The 25,010-nt window shown below is 42.4% G+C and overlaps 1 protein-coding gene across 5 annotated transcripts in view; it reads right to left on the reverse strand.

Annotated features, from left to right (window-relative positions):
* Positions 1-4,086: 4,086 nt before the first annotated feature.
* The window catches only part of EXT2 (exostosin glycosyltransferase 2), a 166,400-nt gene continuing 145,476 nt past the window's right edge, over positions 4,087-25,010 (reverse strand). For all 5 annotated transcript variants that reach the window (XM_032166216.2, XM_032166219.2, XM_032166218.2 and 2 more), the window contains 4 exons: positions 16,809-16,952; positions 15,047-15,175; positions 12,889-12,971; positions 4,087-4,869 (listed from right to left, as the gene is read on the reverse strand). In XM_032166216.2, the coding sequence (XP_032022107.1) occupies positions 4,731-4,869; positions 12,889-12,971; positions 15,047-15,175; positions 16,809-16,952 (495 nt within the window). In that variant the 3' untranslated portion in view covers positions 4,087-4,730. The remainder of the gene's footprint in view (positions 4,870-12,888; positions 12,972-15,046; positions 15,176-16,808; positions 16,953-25,010) is intronic.

The following is a 25,010-nucleotide window of genomic DNA, read 5'->3' on the forward strand; positions in this document are numbered from 1 at the left end:
CAGGAAACTGGGGAAGCTGGGGATCCCTAACAGTCCATTTAATGGAGGTGGAAAAGAGGCTGTGGCTTGAGCTTCCAATGCCCTCACCCAGTCTTCAGATGAATTCACAGCTCCCACTCTAAAATGAGGGGGAAACATTAAAATTTAGAGGGGGTCTTGCCTGCCTGACTTTCCTCTGCCAAGCTAAGCTCAATAAGGCCTGTTCACAGATGATGCATGGCTGGTATAATGGGACCAAATGCTGCCCTTGATTCTACTCAGAAGTAGAAAGTGGGTGAGTACCAAACACAGGCCGAGGACAGGAGCTCCAGGGCTTGGACAGAGCTCAGGGGTGAGGTGAGTAGGGGCAGGGCCCCACAGGTTTCACATGCCTCCAGGCCCTGCAGTGGAAAGCTCAAGTTGCTTTCAAAGTCTCTCTGGATGGAAGCTGCTGCCAATATGGTTAACACTCCTGTCAGGACTGCTCCTCAGGAAGTGGCTGGAGGAGACATGGGGCCAGTTTAGCATTCTCTACTCTGCCTCTCTGTGCCAGGGCTGCTTGAGGAACAGCCCATTGTGGCTTCTCTTGCTGCAATGGAAGAGTACCTGAGCCAAGAGAAATGGGAAAAGCAGCATACTCCCAAAGGAGCTACAAAGCAAAGGAAACACACCAGGCTCAGGATGGGTGGCTGATGGGAAGTCTCCAACACCCAAAGCCTTTACCCTATCAGCTGGGCCCTCACAGGATCTAACTGCAGAGCTAGGCAGAGCCTTCCCAGAACTCAACCACTTCCCAAACCCAGTCTCTGCTTCACCTACTTTCTGATTACTATCTTGGCTGAAAACTACCAAAGCTTCTTGGATTTTAACCTCAAATCAACTTCAGAACCTGTGGCTAGAAACGTGCTATCTTTCAGTGATAAAGATGCTCTAGTTTCCTCCTGGCGTGGTGCCTGTCAGAGGCTATCATCCTAGAAGGAAGCTAGGATCACAGGGTTATTAGCAACACCTTCGGCCAATGAGAGCAAAGAGGGAGTCTGTCTCTTCCAGCTCCCAGTCTGCATCAGCACAGACCAGCATGATGGTCACTATTTTCCAAAGGCAGCAGAGAAATCAGCACTTAAAAATCACTAGTTCAAAGCCCAGCTGGAAGTAGATGAGGCTTTGGCAGAGAAACCAGGGTGGTCAGAGCTTTGAACTTGACGACACTGAGTAAAGGATATAGTGGCTGAGCATGGGGGCTCACGCCTGTAATCCCAGCACTTTGGGAGGCCAAGGCATGTGGATCACTGAAGTCAGGAGTTCAAGACCAGCCTGGCCAGCATGGTGAAACCCTGCCTCTACTAAAAATACAAACAAATTAGCCGGGCGTGGTGGCAAGCGCCTGTAATCCCAGCTACTCAGGAGGCTGAGGCAGGAGACTCGCTTGAACCTGGGAGGCGGAGGATGTAGTGAGCCGAGACCATGCTATTGCACTCCAGCCTGGGCGACAAGAGCAAGACTCTGTCTAAAAAAAAAAAAAAAAAAAAAAATTATACAGCAGAGCATCACCGGCAGGAAAGAACACAAGATTCTGACAACTAAAGTTGCTGTTTTCCTCTTTAATTCTCCCAGAAAAGGAGGTTTATACCTAAATGTGTGAGGGTTGGTAAAATACATGAGATAAACATTTTAACAACTATGTAATGTTAATCAGCAAAATAAAAAAGTATTTCCAGCCCCGGCATTCCAAGCAGGCCCATCCCAGTTAGGTCCCTGCGGGCAAAGCCAGTGGCTCAGTGTGCAGTTGGCCCAGGGCCAGTTCAAGTTCGTCTTCTCTATAAGCCAGTAAGATGTGTTTCTTTAAAAAGATTCCTTAATCTAAAACCAGCTGTTGTCTGCTGTAGGCCAGAACACGACATTTTAATTAGCATGATTGTTCCGCTTCTGAAACCAGGCTCTATGGCATCCCAAGGACAGATGATCCTGACCTAAGCTTATGGGTGAGGTTTGCTGGTCAGCAGCTCAGAAATACACTAACAATGAAGTGGAGTCCCTAGCCCACTCTGAATCCATGAATCGCCGTCACCTGCTATATCCCTGTCCTGAATTTCTACGGTGACTGTAACCATCTATCTGTTCATAGGGTAACATCACCTTTGAGGTTGTTTCAAGTGCCTAGGATATAATGCTCCTTCTTTAACATAAACTGTTTTATGCTATGTTGCAAGATCTAACACCCAATATTCCTGGGAGTAATGAGGTACTTTAAATGGAGTTGTAATGCCTTTAAAGTCCAATGACCCCTATGATGATGATAAAGTCACACAGCTCTCTAGGGCTCACAATGAACTCAGATGAAAGAGTTCCTCTTCCCAATCAAAGGACTATCAAGATTAAAAAAAAAGGCCGGGCGCAGTGGCTCACGCTTGTAATCCCAGCACTTTGGGAGGCCGAGGCGGGCGGATCACGAGGTCAGGAGATCGAGACCACGGTGAAACCCTGTCTCTACTAAAAATACAAAAAATTAGCCGGGCGTGGTGGCGGGCGCCTGTAGCCCCAGCTACTTGGAGAGGCTGAGGCAGGAGAATGGCGTGAACCCGGGAGGTGGAGCTTGCAGTGAGCCGAGATCGCGCCACTGCACTCCAGCCTGGGCGACAGAGCGAGACTCCGTCTCAAAAAAAAAAAAAAAAAAAAAAAGATTAAAAAAAAATAAAAATTTAAAAATGTACCCTTTGGGAGAGAAGCTGCATTAGAAACCAGCCACTAAGGTAGTGCATTCAATGATGAGCAAAAGGGCAGAAATATCTGAAGAAGCCAGGGCAATACGACACATACACGATGCCAGCACAGTCCATAGCTTTCAGCAGCGATTTCAATGTAAGACCCTCCCCTATACCTGCCCCACATCTTGGAAAACAAACTAGAAAACCCCTAGAAAGGTTAGAGGTCCTCACTGTGCTTGTCAGCCTCTGGTACCTGGGTGACAACAGAAATCTTTTCCCTTGCTTTCTATCATATTGTCCCCAACATTATGAATATATGAGACCAAAATGCTTTCCCATGTCTCCTACTGACCAGTACACATTACCCAAATCAAAAGTATTTGGTAAGCACCTGTGTTTGCTGCTGTCAGAAACTGAAAAAAATCACTTCAGTTTCTGCATGTGCAAAATGAACAAACTGGATGAGATGATCACTTGCCCCCTTTGGCAATAATAGTCCATGATTCGATCACTCATTCAAATGAAAGAAGACAAAATTCTTATGATTTCCACTTCCAACTTTGCTACTTCTGAAATTTTCTTTGACCTCTCGAAGTCTGGGGAACACATCTGAAGTGACTCTTGATGAAACTACAACATAATAACTGCCCACCTTCATGTCACTCAACAGAACAATGGATGATGTATGAGTGACGCTGACTCGCAAAACAACTAGGTTTCTGGAATTATATCCATATTCTAAGCAAATTGTTATGTATTTTGTGTTTTGGGGACATATGTTATGGCTAAAGCCCAAACTGTGGCTAATCTTAATATTAGAGCCAGATAAATCTGTTTCGAATCCATAACATTTAACATTTGCCAGGGTAGATTTGTTCATCAACTGGGCTTAAAGAGGTATAATTCACACATGTGCAGTATTAGTAAATGCTGAAATTTAATGATTTAAATATACCAGCAACTGTTGCAAAGCAGTTGTATAGCAGCATTTACCGTTAGCCAGAACCTCCCTGGCTAATGTTAAGTTTATACCAAAAGAATGAGAGAAATTTTGGCATCCCCTTGGGATGGGGGTCACAATTCCCACAACTTTTACGGGTACCAGCTACAGCGACTCCTTGTATGGCTAGTACAGACCCTCTGTTTTTCTCTGACAATACCTTTAAAACATTGACTGGATCTAAGCAGGAAGCAAACAGATTCCTCTGGAGGTTTCTGAGTCATCTGCTCTTAAAACGGTTACGATTTGGGACCTTCTTACGCTTGATGCAGACATTCCTCCTGGCGTGTGTTCCCAGACATGGGCAGAAGACTGTTGTCAGGCCAAAGACAGAATTAAATGTATCAAGGGAGAAAGGTGGTTCCTTGGACTCTCAGGAATTGGTGTTTAAGACACAGTAGAAAAAGGAATAAAAAATAATTTTAATCACATCAAAAAGCCAAACCAAAGAGGAATAGTTCATGGAACTGACAGGATCCTGACTCAGCGGCTGGTGCTCTTCCTGTGCACAAGCCCAGCACTCCAGGTCCCAAGGCATTTATCAAATCCCACCAAGATGTTTGGCTTTTGCACCAAATTCTGGGTTTGGTTCCCCGAAAGAACTCACTGATGTAAATGACTAAAAGTGAGGTCTGGGTACCCTTTACATGATTCCCCAGACCTCAAATAGGCTGACAGGCTTCTCTTCTCCAGCAGTCTTCCTGTCCGTGAAGTTTCCTTCCAGATTGTTACCCGGAACTGAAAACAAAGGGAGCCGCAGCTGGATTTAAATCTGGAGCATGCCACAAAGGCTTCCACTTGGCATTTTCGAGAAGAACCCATCAGAGATCATAAGAAATACAAGAACAGAGGTTGCACAGCTCGAGGTGCTTGGATATTCATTCTAGGTTCTTGTTCTTGAGAAAGTGGGTTAGGTGGGTACATGCCAAGATCCAAGTAGGTCAACCTTCCACCCTTAACCTACTACTCTGACATCAGAGTGCTGGGAGGCCTTGTTCTCTCCCTCTGTCCCAGCCTCACACTCAGACCTCCACCAATGGCACGTTTCATAAGCTGCCAATGTTGGGGAAGCTCTTCAGTTTCTCAGGAAAGTCATCTTTGTACAGGACAGGGTCAGCTCGGTGTTCCACCACCTTGAGAGGCATGGTCCCGAAGACTGAAGCAAACTTGTTGATGCACTCTGACCTGTGGGGTTTGGGGAGGAGGTGGGGAGGAGGGGTTTGAGCAGAATGAGAGGGATGGGGGCAGGGAGAAAAGGTAATATGTTCAACAGGCTGAGAGATAACAACGAAATACATAATGTTCAACATCAAAAAAAGCTCAAGTAGCCACAGTCTGCTCCCAGGTTCTTAAAAAGGTTGACAGGTGTGGAAAAAAGGTGAACTGGGGGTATTTGGACTATTAGTTCAGTAAGAGAACGTGAACAGGAGATGCTGCTTGGAGGCCACGGGCCTGCAAAGGTCAGAGTATCTTTTCCCCTCCCCCTCAAATTCCAGTCATTCCTCCAGCTCAGTGTGAGAGGGCCTCAAACCAAGGTGGATTAGCTGCCAACAATTCTTAACCCCATCTCTGCCAGCTAAGAGAAGGCAAAGGATGGAAAGAAACAAAACTACTTGGATCTGAGCTTCAGTTTACTGAAGTTTAAAAGGCAGAGGAGAGATCTTGCTCACAAAGTGATGAAAGGCAAAAAAAAAAAAAAAAAAAAAAGTGACAGGGCCAAATTTCAAACAACAGACCATTCACTCAACCAACACTGACGGAGGGCCTGTAAGTGGCAATTTCTGGGAATTATGTCAATCTGCACAATCTTCTGTGAAAGCTGAAGTTCACACAGGACAGTCTTCATAATTTTCATCATTTTTGTCACTCCCATGTCAGAACTTTTAGCAACAACTACTTCAGTGCCAGTGCAGCGCAGCACCGCCGGAGGAGGGGAGAGGCTGTCTCCCCATCTCCACCTCACCCCCAAAGCCAGCCTTCTCAGAGGTAAGCAGGTCAGGCATGTGTTTGGGAATGGCTCTGGTCAATCAGGCCAACTGAGTGTGACAGCTGGGTAATGAGGACGCTTCAGCATTAGGCCAGTGGGAAAACAAGCCTGGAAAAGCTGCTTTTGAAGTCAAGGGGACCTCAAGGATGGATTTCAGAAAGGTCAACACTCTTGCCTCAGTCGGGCCCAGGACATCTGAGAGCACTACAAAAAGAACAAACTTCTCTCTTGGTCATTATGTTTCTAAAAAAGAATTGTGATTATTTCATTTTGAGCTTTTAACTCATAACATCATCATGTCCACCAAAACCACAAAGCAACAATTACTATTTACTGTATGTTCCAAGCTGTGTTAAAATTGCTTTCTATGCATTAATAATGCACTTAATCCTCACAACAACCCTATGGGGTAGGACTATCATTCCCATTTTATAATGGGAAGACTGAGATACAGAGAGGATAAATAACATGTTCAAAGGTCAAATAACTAGAAAAAGCTAGAGCCAAAGCAGGCATTCTGGCTTCTGAGGCTTAAGTCTTAATTAGATGATACAAATGTACTTACTAACACAATTCGAGGGTCCAATGAAGGGGACTGGAAATTAACAACTGCTGAGCACCTATTATGTAACAGATAATTTACATACATATCTCATGGATTGCTTAAAGTAATCCTCCCCCATACTCATCACCCCCCTTGCCCAACTATTGGGTTTATAGTAGCCTCATGTTATGGGTTAAGAAATTAAGGTTCAGAGAGGTTAAGTAACTTGCCCAAGGACCCAGGGGTAGAACGTGGTGGAACTGGGCTTTAAACTCAGGTTTGAGTTGGCAATAGAGCCTGCTCTTTGGATCACACTCTATCATTACATGCCAGTGACTGAGTTTCCCTCCTGCTGGAAGTCTTTTGAGACTCAGGAGGTGGTGTTCCTAGTTCCAGATTGAAGGGAGACTGGGAAAAGATGGATGAACTTTAACAAAGTGAGGTGGACCAAGCATGGGACAACAGCTTCCCTCTCTTCAAATTATGGGGTCAAAGCACGGCAGGTAAAATCAAATCTCTCCAAGGTTTTACTTTTGACTGTTGTTCCACCTGTAAATATGTCCAGATTCTTCTCATTTCTAGTTATGCATACAGACTCTAGCCGGCAAAGCCCAGATGTTCCCAGCATAGGTACCAGCAAGTATGTATTAAAGAAGAATCCTGGTTCTTGGCAAAGGACAGTGGTTCCATGGCCCTGTAGAGAGTATTGAGGACAATGTCTCCTCTGTAACTAGATCTGCCAACAGGAATGGGTCACAGGCAAGAAGCCACTGGGGCTCAGGCCAGCTTGATTTGTTGACAGCTGCCCCTGGCTAACCCAGGTCTAGTGAGTACTTCTTTCTCCTTCACACAGGCCCACACTGGAGAAGCGGCAGGCCTCCGCTGAATGGTCAAGGTCCTTAACTCTCCTGCCAGGTAATAGCAGTGCTTCCTACTTTCTTTTCACACAGGGGGTCTGGGTTGGAGAGCAGGTTAGGGGAGACAGGACTTTGGCTGGTTGCCGGTGGCCCACATGAGCTGTTGTCATGGGTCCAGCTACCATGTCAGTAACCATTCTCCTTTGTTGGTTTTCCAATCAAGTATAAACACACCAAGAACTGCCAGTGACTCTCTCTGAAGTGATGAAGGTGTCTGGGGAAGAAAGAACTAATGGTTTTCTATTTTCCTTTCAAACACATACCATTACTTAAAGTAACCAGGAGTCTTTAGGACTAACACTGGGGAAACTGGGAAGGAAACTAACATTCCCAGGCCCTGTGCTACAGGCTTTCATGTATCACTACTTCATTTATCCCCACACATAACAGCTTGGGTATAAAGATGCTCAATAAATATTTGTTGAACCTATGAATGGACATTGTAATCTAACAGACATTAATATCCCTATGTTAGGAGATGAATAGATTGAAGTTCAGATAAGGTAAAGTCAATTTCCTTAGGTCAGACAGCTAATAAGTGTGGCAAACTCATCATATGAATAAAGATTAGCCTAATTCAAAATACTATGTTCTTTTTCTTAAGTCAATACTGTCTGCCTGTCATATCGCCCTAACCTTGGTGAAGACACTTGTCAAAATGAACAGCGACACATGCTTCTGACTCTTAAAGAACTAACAGCGGGGCCGGGCGCGGTGGCTCACGCTTGTAATCCCAGCACTTTGGGAGGCCGAGGCGGGCGGATCACGAGGTCAGGAGATCGAGACCACGGTGAAACCCTGTCTCTACTAAAAAAAAAATACAAAAAATTAGCCGGGTGTGGTGGTGGCGCCTGTAGTCCCAGCTACTCGGAGAGGCTGAGGCAGGAGAATGGCGTGAACCCGGGAGGCGGAGCTTGCAGTGAGCCGAGATTGCGCCACTGCACTCCAGCCTGGGCGACAGAGCGAGACTCCGTCTCAAAAAAAAAAAAAAAAAAAAAAAAAGAACTAACAGCGGATCCTGGAAACGGAAGCTCGGTAGTAATGGAAGCTACTCTCCTACACAACTGAGATTTCTGATCCCAGACCCCCAAATATAGGAATAAATGAGCTACTGAACCACAAAACACAACACAAGGTCACACACAGTTGTAAAGAGGCTAACTGCTTTGTTTTGCGTAAAATGTGTATTCTGAAAAGATTATTATTAAAAATAAAACAGCTGGGAATGGTGGCTCATATTTATAATCCCAGCTACTCAGGTGGCCGAGGCAGGAGGCCTGTTTGAGGCCAGGAGACCGGCCAAAGACAGGGGGAGGAAAGAGGAAGGAAGGATGGATTCTACAGTTGTAACACCATCTCTTTATCTACCCAAGATGGCTTAACTCATGTCTTCTTCCCTCCCTATCTAAATGCCTTATTTAACAATTCAGTGACTCAATTTTTAATATAAATAGTTTTGTTCCCAGTTGCTAATTTATTTCCAGATTTGTTTCCTTCCATTCTCTGTTACATTTCTCAAAAGGGTAGTTTACATTCACTAACTCTACTTCCTCACCATCGACTCATACTCTATAACCCTTTGGCTTCATACTCTCTGACATTATTTTTAGTTTTTTACAGATGGGGATCTTGCTATGTTGCCCAGGCAGGAGTGCAGTGGCTATTCACACAGGTGCAATTCTAGAGTGATACTGCCTTGAACTCCTAAGCTCAAGTGATCCCCTTTCCTCAGCTTCCCGAGTAGCTTAGACTACAGGTGCCCACCACCACACCTGGCTATTATTTTTGTAAGGTACCAACAACCATTGAATTCAAAGACCTTCTCCAGCCTGCCTATTCCTTGTTCCTTCCGTGCTTCTGAGCACTGTATATCCTGGTTCTCTCCTGGCCTTTCCAGTGGTTGCCTCTCTGTTTTCAGTTACTCTTTGTGTCTCCCAAATGTCAGAATTTCCCAAGAGTCTGCCTTTGCTTTTCTTTAGTCAACTGCTGTCTCTGGACAGATGACTGCCAAATACAGTTAGCCATCCATATCCAAGGGTTCCACGTTTGTAGATTCAACCAACCTTGGATCAAAGATATCTGGAAAAAAACTGCATCTATACTAAACATGTACAGAGTTTTTTCATGTCCTTTTTTCCTAAACAATGCCATGTAACAACTATTTACATAGCATTTATGTTGTATTAGGGATTGTAAGTAATCTAGAGACGATTTAAACTATAAAGAAGGATATGTGAAGGTTAGATGCAAATCCTAGGCCATTTTATATAAGGGACTTGCGCATGCGTGAAGTTTGGTATCCTCCAGAGGTCCTGGGACAAATCTCCTGTCGATACTGAGGGATGACTGGGCTCAACTTTTTTTTTTTAAAGCTCTTTCTGAAATTCTAGTTCCACATATCTATATCTTGATATACATATATAAAAGTACATACAGAGACTGATTTGAGTAATAATAAAACTCCGGTCTTCCAAAAAAAAAAAGCCAGGCAGGGTGGTTCATGCCTGTAATCCCAGCACCTTGGGAGGCCAAGGTGGGCGAATCATGAGGTCAGGAGATCAAGACCATCCTGGCCAACATGGTGAAACCCCGTCTCTACTAAAATACAAAAATTAGCCGGGCGCGGTGGCACGTGCCTGTATTCCCAGCTACTCGGGAGGCGGAGGCTGGAGAATCGCTTGAACCTGGGAGGCAGAGGTTGCAGTGAGCTGAGATTGCACCACTGAACTCCAGCCTGGCAACAGAGTGAGACCGTGTCTCAAAAAAAAAAAAAAAAAAAGTATATACAGAGGGCAAGACCCCCAAATCACATATCTTATTATTCTCCAACTTCACCCCTGATTAACATCACCTCCTGTCCCCATTAATGACACTGCTGAGGTCCAACAGTTCACTCTAATCTCTCCCCTAATCAGCATCTCCTCCTAAACCTATTACACTGCTGAAGGTACTACTACCACTCAAAATCTTAAAGGGACGTTTTTCAACTCCTTCTTCATAGCCTCCCCACATCTCTTCAGTTGGAAACCATGTTCAGGTACATCTTCCTTTGGGAAAAAAAATCTGTTGTAATTTAATTTGTTCCTTCCTTTCCACATGCAGTTTAGTTAAAGGCTCTAACTAGTCTTTTCTCCAATCTCTTCACTCTTCATTCCACCCTGTGCATTACTTCCAAATTAATCTCAAAGCAATACTTTGATCCAGCTAGTCTCGTGTTCGAAAATTCTATAGCTTACCAGAGCCTGAAGGAAAAAATTCTAGCTCCTTATTTGGGGATTCAAAGCCCTTTGGAGTCCAGCACTAATAGGGCAGCATTCTAAGCTCTCCAAATTGGGCTTCTTCTTGTTTGCCAAATAAACCTTGAACTTGCTGATCAGGCACCCTTGACAAACCATCCAGTTTCCACTGCTGAGAGTCTCTGCTTCTGGCCCAGGGTTTTACTGGTTGGGATTCTAGTGATTTTTGAAGGATCACTTCAAGTGTCACCTCTTTTAGAAAGTTATTCTTAATAATGAACCTAGCAAAAAGTTACTTGTCTTTCACCTGATCAGTTATAGCCCTTTGAGCCTCTCTCAGGGCACTCATCACAAATAGCATTGTTACGTATACATGTAACACTGTTAAGGTCCTTGACACTGTTAAAGTCCAACAGTTCGCTCCAATCCCTCCATCCGCATCTCCTCCTAACTATATATCCTACATATCATAACATATCCTATCATGCCTATAATCCCAGCACTTTGGGAGCCCCAGGCGAGAGGATACCTTGAGGCCAGGTGTTCAAGACCAGGCTGAGTAACATGGTGAGACCCTGTCTCTACAAAAAATTTAAGAACTAGTTAGCGTGGTGGCATGCACCTGTAGTTCCAGCTACTCAAGTGGCTGAGATGAGAAGATCACTTGAGCCTAGGAGTTCAAGGTTGCAGTGAGCCATGATTGTATCACCGCACAACAGAGCAAGATCCTTTCTCTTAATAATAATAAAAAAAAGATCTTCCAAAGAGGAAGCCTCCATATCTCCCTTAGTTACTCACTCCAATGTTTAATAATAATTATATCTAAATTAAATCTCCCCACTGCATTTTTTTCTTTTGAGATGGAGTTTCACTCTTGTTGCCCAGGCTGGAGTGCAATGGCACGATCTCAGCTCACTGCAAACTCCACCTCCCAGATTCAAATGATTCTCCTGCCTCAGCCTCCCAAGTAGCTGGGATTACAGGCACGTGCCACCACGCCCAGCTAACTTTGTTTTTTTTTTTTTAAGTAGAGACGGGGATTCACCATGTTGGTCAGGCTGGTCTTGAACTCCTGACCTCAGGTGATCCACCAGCCTTGGCAACCCAAAGTGCTGGGATTACAGGAGTGAGCCACCACACCTGGCTCTTACTGCATTTTAAACCTCTTTACATTTGTTAAGATCTCAGTAGTGCTAGAGGAGTTGTTTAGCCTCAGCATGAACTTCAAGGCCATCATCAGGTCAACTTTTCTTCCTATACTTCCTTTCCTGGACCATATATCCGATACACCATTTTAACTCAGCCCTATTAATGACCACTTAGCTTACTGTTATGAATTTTCCCTAAACACAGACAATGGGGTAGGTTTAAATAACAATTTCTTGTACTCCAATAGAAGTCCAATTGGGGTCTCTTCCAAAGGAGCTATGACAGTGTATGTCACTACCGTTAACTGTGAAATACTTATGACACCAGTGATAGTATATTATTTCACATCAACAGCTGGTAAAGGTCATGTCATCTGGGTAATGTTTATACATGAAAAAGATAAAGAGATTATTTAGAGAGTAAAACATTATAGAAGCCAGGCCAACTGAAACAACTTTCTGCACACACACACACAAATTCTCTAGGCTTGAAGAATTTTAATATAGCTGATAGATTTCAGAAATGAATTCTGCAAGCACAGGCATATGAGATCTGTGAAATCTGAACTAGATATTTCATTATAAAAGGCTACTATATCCTTATCTGAGTGCAGTTTGGTCCCCTGACAGCACTACTGGGATGTCAGAGTTTGCTGTCTTGTATAAAGAATTGTCTTCTGAAAGTACTAGGCTTGATTCAGGCACTTCAAAGCTTGGGGACTTTTGGGGCACAAGTGAAAACTCTTAGGTCTAGTATAGTCTTAATGGAAGACATACATCTCCCACTCCTTTAATTCTTACCTACAAGGCCTAGGATTACATTCCACACAAAGGTGTGCTTGTTGAGTAACTGACTTGAATAGAAATAGAGTATTCCAGAGCTGTCTCGCCCCTCTGTCTGTACTATGAGGGCTTTGCTTTCGATCCTGTTCTTGGCAGGCATTTCCACAGTGTCAGCAAAGGTAATTTGTCTCTGGTGGGTTTGGTTTAATTCTTTCTAATCAAGCTTTTACTATAACGTAGAGCTATTACCCCGAAAAATAATCCAGTATTTCCTTGGAATTAACTAGCTTCCACTCAAATGACTGTAGATGGTTAACTGCTTAGTCCACATAGAGAATTTGGCTTCTGGAGCTTAAGGCCCACTATATTTTTAAGACCCTTCCAGCCATTACAAATTGAGTGAGTAGCATTCCAAATTAATTCTCTGGGTGACCTGGGCTTGAACTAACCCAATTCCCACAGTGCACATGGAGGTGACTATGGCTACCAGCTGCTGTCCTTATATCTCCAACAAAGCCCCATAAACAGGCCTAAGGCAGGAAATGGAGATCAGAGGCTAAGGCGCAGTTGTGGTTGGAGGCTCACTTACCTCTCCACCATGTGTGTTTGGTCTAGCGAAAGCCCATCTATGGCTGTGCACTCAGGACACTTGAATTTCTTTCGTGGGGTTACCTGCCAGAGGAGGACAAAAGCATACCTGGCTGTCAGTGTCAAGGACAATAAAATCATGCTTGTGACACCACACTGCACTCTTTTGTGTTGGAAGCTGAGATGTTGCATGCACGTGCACACACACACACACACACACACACACACACACACCTTGCCATTCCTCCATTCAACTCTGTCTGGCTCGGCCAACGGCAGAACTCACAAGGGCCCAATAAAAAAGGCTTGGAGGGCTTTTGCCTTCTGTAACTGGAAAGAAGTGGTGATGACAAGCTCCTTAATTCCTGTTTAATGACTGTTTTCTCACTGCCAAGGTCCTTGTATAAACACCATTTGTTCTTGTAGCCATAAGGGCGATGAAATACAGCTTCCCATAACTTTCACCGTAACCTTAGTTCCAACAGGCGCTCTTTCTCCTCTTTCCAGCTAATGGCAAATGCTATGAGCAGCACCATGCTCTTGAAGATGCCAAGCTATTTTGCAATTCCCTTCAGTCAAGAAAAAAATTGAATGGTCCCTCATACTCTGAATCTTTTTCCCTGACTCCCCACTACATTCTCAAACCTTAACTAGCAATCTTCCTAGCAAACTCAGGGGAAGCTGCTATCCCAACCTAGTAAAGATAAATAAACAGTGAAGAGATGGAAGGGAAAGAAAGCTAGATAACTAAGTCTAGGCTAAGAAGCATAGAGACACTGGGCATTACTGTCCAGAGTAAGCAGCCGCAGCTAAAAACATGTTGAAGCGTGTTAAAAAGCAAATTTGGGGCCAGGCACAGTGGCTCACATCTGTAATCTTAGCACTTTGGGAGGCCGAGGCGGGTGGACTGCCTGAGCTCAGGAGTTCGAGATCAGCCTAGGCAACATGGTGAAACGCTGTCTCTACTAAAATACAAAAAAAAAATTAGCCAGACGTGGCAGCATCCACCTGTAGTCCCAGCTACTTGGGAGGCTGAGGCAGGAGAATTGCTTGAACCCAGGAGGCGGAGGCTGCAGTGAGCCAAGACTGTGCCACTGCACTCCAGCATGGGTGACAGAGCAAGACTCAGTCTCATCAAAAAAAAAAGAAAAAAAAAAAAAAAAAAAAAGCAAATTTGGGGATGGGAGGGGGTCCCTTTAAAGCAACTCTAACAATTTACATTATTTAATTTTTTTGTGGTCAGCTGTTCACTGAGTTATTTAGAGAGCTGGGGGACAGGGTGTGAACTGGGGCAAGTTTGGTGAGCACAGATAGTGATTTTTCCTCCTTCCCTATTCACTTTGGTTTAATCTGGCTTCTCTTATCAATTAATAGCAGAGGAATCAATGGATAATGCTGTACCATGCTTCCAGCATAAGCTCACCCAGGAATTTGGCTTTCTAGGCAGATTGCTAGGGAACCTGGCATTGCCCATTTTAACACACAAAATTCTAATCTAGAAGCAAAAAAGAACAAGATGATTCTACTCATATAAAGCAGTGTACCTTCTCTACATATCTAGGGATCTTATTTGAGCAATGTCTAAATTTCAGGAATAAACAGGCATCTTTTACACATACAAAGACCTCCCATAGATCTTTGTGTATTCTCAGCTTTTAATACGTTATGGGAAAGGTACTTTTAAAAACTGGTAATTGATATTTAAAAACAATTAAATTAGTTGTGTTTAGGACAGCTACAGTTACATAACTGTATGAGGTGTACTATTTTCTCAACATATTTTAAAAAAAAAAAAAAAAAAACCAGCTACCTTAAGAAAAATTTAAACTACATCCTTTAACTAAAAGAACTAGAACCCATATCAGCTTTGAGAATATAATTTTTTGATTTATAGATTGATCATCATAGCCTTTATCTCTGATACTGAAGGTTAAAAACTGCAACTAAAGAAACTGTATAAAAAAAGAAAACATGTTTAAATTGTCAAAGCTTAGCTTCAATTTCCCAATGTGACCGCATCAATCATAGAACCTTAAGCTAAAATGGAGCTTAAAGTTTATCTAGTCCTATATTTAATTTATAGTTACAAGAACTTCTTAGGCTCAGATAATAGATATTTGCCCAAGATCACAAAGCAAGTGAGTGGCAGAGCCTCCTACCTTGATAACTGCTTTTCCTGTGACGTTGGCCACCAGGAAGTTCATGGCAATATCTTCACAGTTCATATGAGCATCTACCCAGTTCTTGATATCCCCAGGCATTTTGTAGGTATACAGGTAATTAAAATACTGTCAAGTGAGACAGAAAGAAGAAATATTCAAAAATAGCAGTTCCCTTTGGCTGATAAATAAGGGGCAGCATAGCCAAGGCATGGGGACAAGCTTTCTCTCATAAGATTAATCACAAGGCTGTATTAATAGGAAGGGTAAAAGAAGGCATTAGAATGCTTTTGGTCAAGTGACCAAGCACGTTCAATATGGTCATTCTTCTACCAAAGTGTGTGCTTTTTAAAGTAGAAGAAAAATGAGGCAATTCTACCATACATATGAAATAGTGTAGAAATTATTGGGTCAAAAATATAAAGCACACATAGTCTACTACTATAAATCCCATGAATTGTAAACCTTAGTTTTTGTTTTTTTGTTTGATTGTTATAAAATAAAAAAACCCATTCCTGGATCTAGAGACCTGAAAAATATGAGGGCAGTAGTGCTGAGCTAACAACAAACAATCGATATGAATACAGCTAAATTAAATTAACTGTGTTGAGCTGAACAGACCTTTCTCCTGACATCGGTTCTTTATGCTACTGCTGACAACAGACAAGTTATGATTGTTTAATTAAACCATACACTCCCACGGAGCATACTACCATTGAACTGAATATTCTAAAATCAAATGCATATTCCCCAATCTCTCCCGAATAAAAAAAGAGTCAAAAACACGAAGTGATGATTCCCAGAAGAGAGGAAGTACAAAAGGCTAATAAATACACAAAAGGAATTTCAGTCTTACTAGTAATCAAATAAAAGTTAAAACAATAAAATTAACTTTTACTTATCAAAATTGCTCATTTCTTTTCTACTAATCATATTTCATGCAAGAAAAGGCATGGTAAAACAGTTTTATATTTTGCTGGTGGGAGTATAAATTCGCACAAACAATACTGAAACCAACAGACACACACACGCATATATACATACAAAACATATATATGCTTAGAATATTCACAACATATATATGTATATGTTGTATATGTGTATATATACATGTACGTACATACATCTTAAAAAAACCAAAATATTCATGTCCTTTGATATAATAATTCTATTTCTAGGAATCTATCACAATGGTCATGAGTACAAACAGTTATGAAAATGGACATCTATCACTAACATTAGATATTAAGCGTTATTTAAAATAGCAAAAATTTAGAAAGTAATATCCAAGGTAGCAAAATAGTTACATACGACTTCTAAAACATTAAGATAATGGTATCGTAATTATGCTAACAAGTAACTGTTCATGAAGAAATGTGAGTGACATGAGAAAAGGCTCACAATACAATCCATGAAAAAAGCAGGCTAATGAGAATATTTACAACCGTCTGTATATACATACAAGTAAGTAAATAAATAAACGGCAAGCTGGAAATAGCACCTGATCGATAAAATGGTTATCTCTAAGGGACAGGATTACAGGTAACTTTTCTTCGTTCTATTTTATGTATTTTCATACTTTCTACTATGAGCGTGCATTACTTTTATAATTAGAAAAAGGATAGCTTTATTTGTAAGATATTGTTACACAATATGGCTTTTCTAAGCCCTCTCGGCAGGTATGAAAAATTAAATTGGGTCAAATAAAATGTGTATCATTCTCTTAGTTTTGTCAACTTGCCCCAGGACTGCGCCCCCTTACCTTGTGATAAAAAGCTGCCCCGGTGAGCACCATGGACACTTCATTCGTCCACTCAGACTCGTACTTCCACTTATTCATCTCATGGTCCCAGAGATGCAGACGACCTGGGTAACCCACCAACCGGTCAGGAAATTCCCGCCAGACCTAAGGACAGACACATAATAACAATCAAGTCCCAATTCAGACAGCAACCATTCAGTGCTGAGTTATCCAAGCAGGTATCAACAGACTTCCTAGGTTCAAACCGTCATAACCTAAGAAGGTCAGAATGGGATTCTGGATATGTTCCATCAAACAGGTGTTAGTTATTCTGCCAATACTCAAAGACAGATGCTGATTCTGACTTCCTCCCAATCTTCTTGTATATGCTTGGGAATTTCAATTAATGTGGGGGTAATAGCTTACTGAGTTGGGCCAAGGTAGGCAATCTCTTAACATATGATTAATGAAATAGATTCCATTCTTAATGAATTCACAAAATGAAGGATAAATGGAACCCTGCAACTCAACTGCCCTGATTTGTATTAAATTGGTGATTATGAAAACTTATGATAAAGTCCCCATTTCTTCTTTTAAAAAAAAGCATCTATTTCTCTTGAGCATACACCATTCTCATGACCTATTGGAAGCCTAAAGGATAGAAGGGCTGTCTGATTCTGTAATCTGTAACACAATGAAAACAAATACTTGATTTCCAAATCTGGAAAGGTCCTTACATAAGAGTTTTGTTGGATTAAGCAGAATTGGGTATACTGGGGATGAGGAACTTCCAATACCTTCTCCCATGTATTTCTGTATAATTTAGTCTAACCTTGAAAAGATCCATACCACGAACGAGTATAACAATTTGCTGGCTGGTCTTGGTGCCTCTTCTCAGTCTCTGTTGCTAGCTCCTCAACCATCACCAGACTTCTGAGAATTCCGTCCCAGGCTCTATTCTCTTCTTCAAACTCTTTCTTTAAGTAGTCTCATCTAGTTTCAATCACTTTAAATACCATCAATAATCTGGTGACCTCTAAATTTATGTTTAGCCCTGAATGTTCCTAAGATAGCCAACCACTTAGTTAATATCTCCACCTGGATAAACAAACCTAACACATCCAAAACATAACTCTTGATTCCTTATCCCTAGACAAGTCATTCTCTCAATCTTCTCCATCTCAATAAATCATCTGGCCAGTTGCTCAAACCCAAAAGCTAAGACTCAGTCTTTATTCCTTCCTTTCCTCATGTTCAACCATTAGCGAGTCCTGCTGGCTCTTCTTCTATCTCTTACCACCTCTAGTGCCATTCCCTCTAGCCCAAACCACCACAATCTATCACCAAGATTACTGTGCTAGCCTTCTAACTTGTCTCCTTCCTGCCATTCTTGCCCTTCCAAAGCATCATTTGCACAGCATCCCTAAAAGGACCATTCCTAAAAGAATATTAGGGTATTCTGCACAGGGTAATTCAACTAGTGCATTCTATCCTATTTTATATCTATTTTAATAATTTTCATCATCAATTTCCCTAAATATATATAAAAGTCATATGATCATATGCCAGAGCAACTAGAGGCTTCCCCAACACACACAAGTGTTGCTGAGTCCAGAAAGGATACTTCATGCCATTCCCTACGGCTGAGCCAGTGTGTTTGGACCCTATGCCCTTTTAAGTTTCCTAGGGTTGCCGTTAACAAAGAACCACAAACTGGGGGGCTTAGATCAGAAACTAGTCTCAAGTTCTAGAGGTTAGAAATCTGAAAGCAAGGTGTTATTAAGGCCATGCTCCCACTGAAACATATCGGGAAATGTTTCCTTGCCTCTTCCTAGCTTCTGGTGGCTGGCTGTCAATCTCTGGCATTGCCTGGCTTGTAGATGCCTCACTCCAACCCTCCATCTTCACAAGGCCATCTTCCCTGTGTGCAAGTCTATCTCTGTGTCTAAATTTCCCCTTTCAATAAGGACATCAGTCTGTGAATTAGGGGTCACCCTGACAACATTTTAACTTGATTAACCTCTGAAAAAACCCCATTTCCAAATAAAGTCACATTTTGAGGTACTGAAGATCAGGACTTCAACAATTCAACCCATAATATCGCTCCCAAAATATTTAAAGAAAGGTCCCGCCCTCAAAACAAAACAAAATGGCTTCCTACTGCACTGAGAATAATATCCGAACTCCTTCACATGTCACAGAGGGTCCACCCACTCTTCACCTCTTCTCTCACCATGTCCCCTTACTCTCCAGTGGCCCTTCTGTTCTTTAGCCACCACTAGACCTCAAGCCCTCTGTACTTGCTGTTTCTTCTGGCTGGAGTGTTCTTCCAGCTCTTCCAAAGGCTTGGGTCCTTCTCATCTGTCAGGTCCCTGTTTAAATGTCAACTACTTTGAGAGGGCTTCTCAAACCTTCCTTGCTGAGGCAAACGGCACCCGCAACCAGCCACTCCTCGCTACACCCCACCAGCCTCATCCTTTTCTTTACCAAACTTTCACTTGCACCATTATCTTGGTTATTTATTGTTTATTATGTATTTTCCTCTTGCAGAATCTAAACTCAAAGAGGACAGAGACTGTTTTATACACTATGGTATCCCAAGCACAAAGGACAGTGCCTGGCACGCAACAACACTCCACACACAGTTGTCTAACACACGAATGGGCAGAATCTCAGCGAGTAAAAAGCCAAGAATGAAGGGGACCAAAAATCCTTCTCTTTTCTTCAGAGAAAATATATACCAGAGCCAGTATACTCCTTAATTCAGGAAGGAAGCCTGCAGCAGTACTGACCAGCAGTTACCCTGAATAATAACGTGATATCCATTGTGTGTGTGAAGACCACAGTCCTAATTCCCCACTAAAGCACATGTTCTGACTTGTTTTTCCAGAAGCAGGTAAAGGGGCATTTTTGGTGAGACACTGCACTGTCTTGCCCAGTCCTCACTGTGACCATCTCCGTGTTTTTATGGAATGTCTGACCTAGGTCTTGGGTGTGGTCTTGGATCATGAAAAGAGCTTTCATTTGTGTGAAACCAGCTCACATAACAGGGCTCTCAAACCCATAACCTTGGCTTCATTAACACCATGTTGTAACCAACAGAGCTAATCGACCACAGGCATCGTCGTAATAGCTGCAGACAAATGAATCCATGTCAAACATTTTCTCAGATGTGTAACGCTGCTGCTGTGTTCTCTCTACTCCGGGATTTGTATTTCAGCAGATTAAAATAATATGATACTATTACAGTTTTATAGAGCCCAGAGCAGCAACACAGTATGTGAGCCATAACTTCTGTTTGTTTTGTGGGCCTGGGCAGATGCCATGAAATGTGCTGCCAGCTTCCTTTTCTCAGCACCAAGCACCTGCCTGTTCAAGTCACACCAATGCCATGATCACTGATTCATGGGGTTAAAGAGATTTCCGAAGGGCCCCAAGCACACATAACTAAACACCAGGGATGCCAAAGTGAAAGAAAAGGAGTAGGGCATGGGGAGGGGGCATCCAATTCAGTTGGCACTTCTGCTGAAGATGGAAGTTGCTTTTCTCCCCCCGTTTACTTTGAGTCAACACAGCTCTCTACTCCATGCTAAGAAAAGCTCAAATCGCTTTCCCTAGGGATTCTTCTTTACAAGCCCCTCTTTTGCAGCCATAATAATTACATTATTATTATTATTGGCTCAGTTGTCGAGTCCAATGCTGTTAAGATTTCGGTCCTCTTACTGTTGGCTGAAATCACTTATCAGACTTCTCTCAGGGACTTAATTTGGTGACAATGGGTCAGATGCTAAACTATGCTGCTCTAAAAGGCATCAGAGGTGTCCTGAATTTCAGGTTGCTTTGGAGCCTTTATAGTGAGCGCTGTTCCTCATGCGGGGCCTCTCAGCCCTTGACTGATTCCAAGCAGCTGGATACAATCAAGATACCATCCTTGTCACTTCATCTATAACTCTGCAGCTGACTACAGGATCAAAACGGAGTGAAACAGAATGGGATGGGCCCTCTCTAATTGAGCCCCAGTGTAGTACGAAGTCGATTATACAGTAAAGCATTTTCCCAGCCAGACGAGCAAGAGCTCAAACTCTACCCTGTCTCTTCATGGCTACCCACCCCTACTCTAATTCAACTTTTTTCTTTTTACCTCAGGGAAATGCTCTGGGTCAGCCTTTTGTCATTACTACCAAATGCCTTTATATATTGTGGTGTGGGCATTTGAAACTTCATAGAACATCCCTGCAGTTCCAGTAACAGTGCTTCCACAGTTATATTCAAATCACAAAGTCAATATTAAATTGTCTATACTGTTGAAATCCTCCATGTATATAGTGCCCCCATCTATTTTAAATTGCACACATCTTTGGGGACAGAAGCCTATCTCTGTTATAATAAACTCTATGCCTAAGTTAGGGAGTTAGCAATAATTTGGATAGTCCTTCCATTTGTGGCTATCCCACACCACTAGTCAAATGGGGATTGTAACAATGTAAAAACATCCTCCAACTGTTTCTTTCCATTCTAATTTTTATAATCTTGGTCCTCAACACCTCTTACCTGATTATAGAAATGTTCTGCTCTCTAGATTCTCAGCTATGCTTACTTGGCCATTTTCCAAGTTCTTCTTTCTTGAGCCTCCTGAGGTCTTTTGTCGTGTCCCATTACTATAAATAGGATCAAACAAATATCTTCTACCTTTGTGTAAAAGCCCACAGGAGGCAGCCTAGACTGAGTCTCACACCCTACAGAGAGTGGACCAGAGGCACATGGTTAAAGTAGGTCCAGGAGGCTCTGCCACTGGTGCGTTGTGCAACTGACCTCTTTAAGGTGTCTTGCTTCCATTTTGCCCTCTATAAAATAAGGGGTTGGATTAAGTGAATTCTAATGTCCTTTAACAGCTAAGATCTTTTATCTCCTCCTCACTGACCTGTTCCCAGGGAACTAACCCACCAATTGTGATCTGTTTCAAGTTGTCAGTTTCTAAATAGCATGGGCTGCATTATCTAACTTTGTTTAAAATGCCATACACATATAAGTACCCAATAAATGGTCCTAAAAAGAGGATAATGCACTACCTTCTAAGCCAGCTTAGAGAGTGCATTTTAAACTCAGGGTGTGTGCTAACCACAGTCAGATTCAGGAAACAGACTGGGGGGAGAAGGGGGAAGGTGTAACAACAGGTGGTGCCCATCTGGGACGTTCAATTATGAAATCACGGGCCAGCATTAGGAGAAAAGCCACTCTCTGAAGTGGCTTCTATAGTCATCACACTGTCAAAGGCACAGTTCCACAGGGATATTGCTACTGGGTGAGCAATGTATCAGGACTCATGAACCAAGAGACAGACTAAGTAGTGAGAGAAATGGAATTGGGGGTGCAGTCTATGGATCCAAGGTGCGTAAAACTTGGCAATGGCTTCACTTCCTTCCTCGCACACACTGCCTGAGTTTGGTCAATCCTTAACCATCAAAGTGCAACACAGCTCTATGAACCAGCTCAAACCTTGCTGTCACATGGCTGGGTCAGCCAAGACAGAGCACAAGGAATCCAATATGCAAAAGCATCTTTGAATTAGTGGCCCTTCTTCCCTTCAGGCTTCGTCTTGCATGCTGCCCAGATGGGAAAGTGGCAGCTGGCTGGCTTCCAATTCCGAGCTGGTTTCCACAGAGGAGCCAGTTACAGGATTCACTCTCAGCCCTCTGGGAACAAAGCTCACCTTTTATTTTTGGAATTTCCTGAAATGGAGTGGAATGGAGGGACGGACTGCCTTCATTTTCAGCTTATGCTTTTAACTACATTGGCAGTTGGCAGTTTTTGTCAAGGAGGTGCTTTGAAAAAAGCCAAAGAACCTTCATTCACTCCTGGGACACAATTCAGTGCTGATACTAGCCATCTAGAGCCAAGGAGCCCAGAAGTTGCCATGTAGAGTTCCCTAATGCTGACTAGTTTTGACAAACACCTGGACAAACTGCATTATGGATTAAGATTTACCTGTGAGATCACTTTAGTCTGTCCGAGAGACCTTCCCAACCCCAGGCAGGAGTTTGCTTAAAATGAGCCAAGCAGGAAAACCAATCACATGGGCAGGCTTCTGGGGTTTGGGCAGCATTCCCATTTGCTCCAGTCTGGCTAGAGGTTGGTACCTTGGTACTGGGGCACCTGATCTCCATTCTTTGCAAGTTATTTTTTAAGGCCAGGGGCCATGAAGATGGCAAAGAGACAGACTGGGGTTGGCCATAGTTGATAGAAAAATCTGTGCCATTAAATTTTTCAATAATTACCACTACTAGGAAGATACTGCCAAAGAAAGTGTCTTTAAACATGTGCCTCATCCTTGTATCTGTACCAGCTTACTGGACAGCATAACCATGAGCCTTCTGTGGATAATAAGAAGACTCACACTTTGGCAGTTGGAGCTGATGACCACTGTCCAAGCTATCTCGGAGATCTGCAACCTCAGAGATCATGTAGAAGGCAGAGGTGACTTGGTCCAGTTCCCTCATTGCACAGATGAGAAAACTGAGACCTGGAGAGACGTGGTTCTCCCAAGGTTACAGTGCTGGGTCAAGTCTAAATTGGCCCTAACTCCCAGTCCAATCTTCTATTCATGAAGTCATCTGACTTCCCACCATGCTAATTCTAAAAAGCACCTTATTGTCCCCAAGCTCAGCCCCTCACCTAAAAACAAAGAAGTCAGATTATGGTGTCAAAAATGACATTCAGGGTCAATGTTCTTCAGCTCTGTGGTGCCAGTGGCAGATATGAAGAGGGTCACAGGTGCCTGCTGAATGACCAGGTTCAGAATAGAACCAGGTAGGGAGAGGAGGCAGGGAACATGACAAAACCCTTTGCTCCCACCAGTCTTCATTTCTAAAAGCTACAGGCTCTTTATGAATGTGGTTTCCATTTAGCAAAGAAAGCCATATGCTCACACCATTAAAAGAAAGAACTCCCATCAGCTGTGCAGCAAACTAGTGAGACTCCACATCTGACATCTGAGGGCCTACTGGAACCTCATAATCTGTGAGGCTCTGGGGCAGAGAAGGAAACACAAGCAAAAAGCAGCTAAATGAAAGATTAACCCCAACTACTATTTTTCATGAGGCAATGGATCTCTTGGGAGATAATAAGAAGGGAAGGAAAGATGAGAGTTTGAGGGGATAGGAGGAGGAGGAAGAGATGGGTCAGGATCAGGTCGTGGGTTTTCTAATTCTGTGCTCCCTAAGACCCAGTAAAGATGAAATCACTTTTATTTCCATAACCTCAGCTCCAGTGTGGGTCATACTATTTCTAAGTCTAATCTCAGGAGATTGCTTAATGAAGTTAAAAGGAGAATAGTCATCATAAACCAAATGATGATTCTCTTTAAATCCTGCACAACCAGTGGAAACAGAGACTTCAGTTTCTTATAAACAACTATTATTGAGCCTTCAAAATTTCAAATTGATTTTGGTGAGGCTCAATTTAAATGACCAGGGATCAAAGATATTAGCTCTGTCCACCAAGGAGAAAATAAACTCTCCTTACTTCAAGTAGCTGCCCTGCTGACTTCCATCACTTGCAGTCAGGGACACTACAGCATATCCCCTTTGTTTTCTTATTACTGTGCAAAGGTAGGAAATGACAGTGACCACAAACTCAGTAATTCTGGCTGGCTTCAAAGCATAAATCTGCTTCCCAAATCATTATTTAATGCGTTATTTCATCCTAGTGCCCTACATGTATGCTTAAATCCCATAATCTCTTGGTGGAGAATCAAGCAGCAGAGGGACTTTTTCAGATTACTTATTTATTTATATCTCATCTATTTCCAAAAAATGATTTGGGGTCACTTATAATAAAAGGCAAAACTAAAGTCCAAAGTATCATAACAGATGATGTCCTCAATATTATTCAATATAAATATAAACACATATATCTAATATATATACACATATATCTAATAAATATAGGTATAGATAGATAGATCTCCAGATATACTCCATCTAGCTTTAAAATCTTAATTCTGATATTAAGCTTCAGAAAAGGCAATCCAACATCAAACTAAAGTCATACAAGTTTAGCTATGGAGAGATTTGAGTGTTCTTATTTTATTAATTCATTATGCATCTGACTCACAGATACTAAGCTCCCAATATTTTTTAAATTAAACATTTTAGTTTGAGATAATCATAGATTCACATGTAGTTGTAGGAAAGAATGCAGAGAGCCTGTATACGCTTTACCCAG

Source organism: Hylobates moloch, unplaced genomic scaffold (genome assembly GCF_009828535.3).
Source record: "Hylobates moloch isolate HMO894 unplaced genomic scaffold, HMol_V3 SCAFFOLD_11, whole genome shotgun sequence".
NCBI lineage: Eukaryota > Metazoa > Chordata > Mammalia > Primates > Hylobatidae > Hylobates > Hylobates moloch.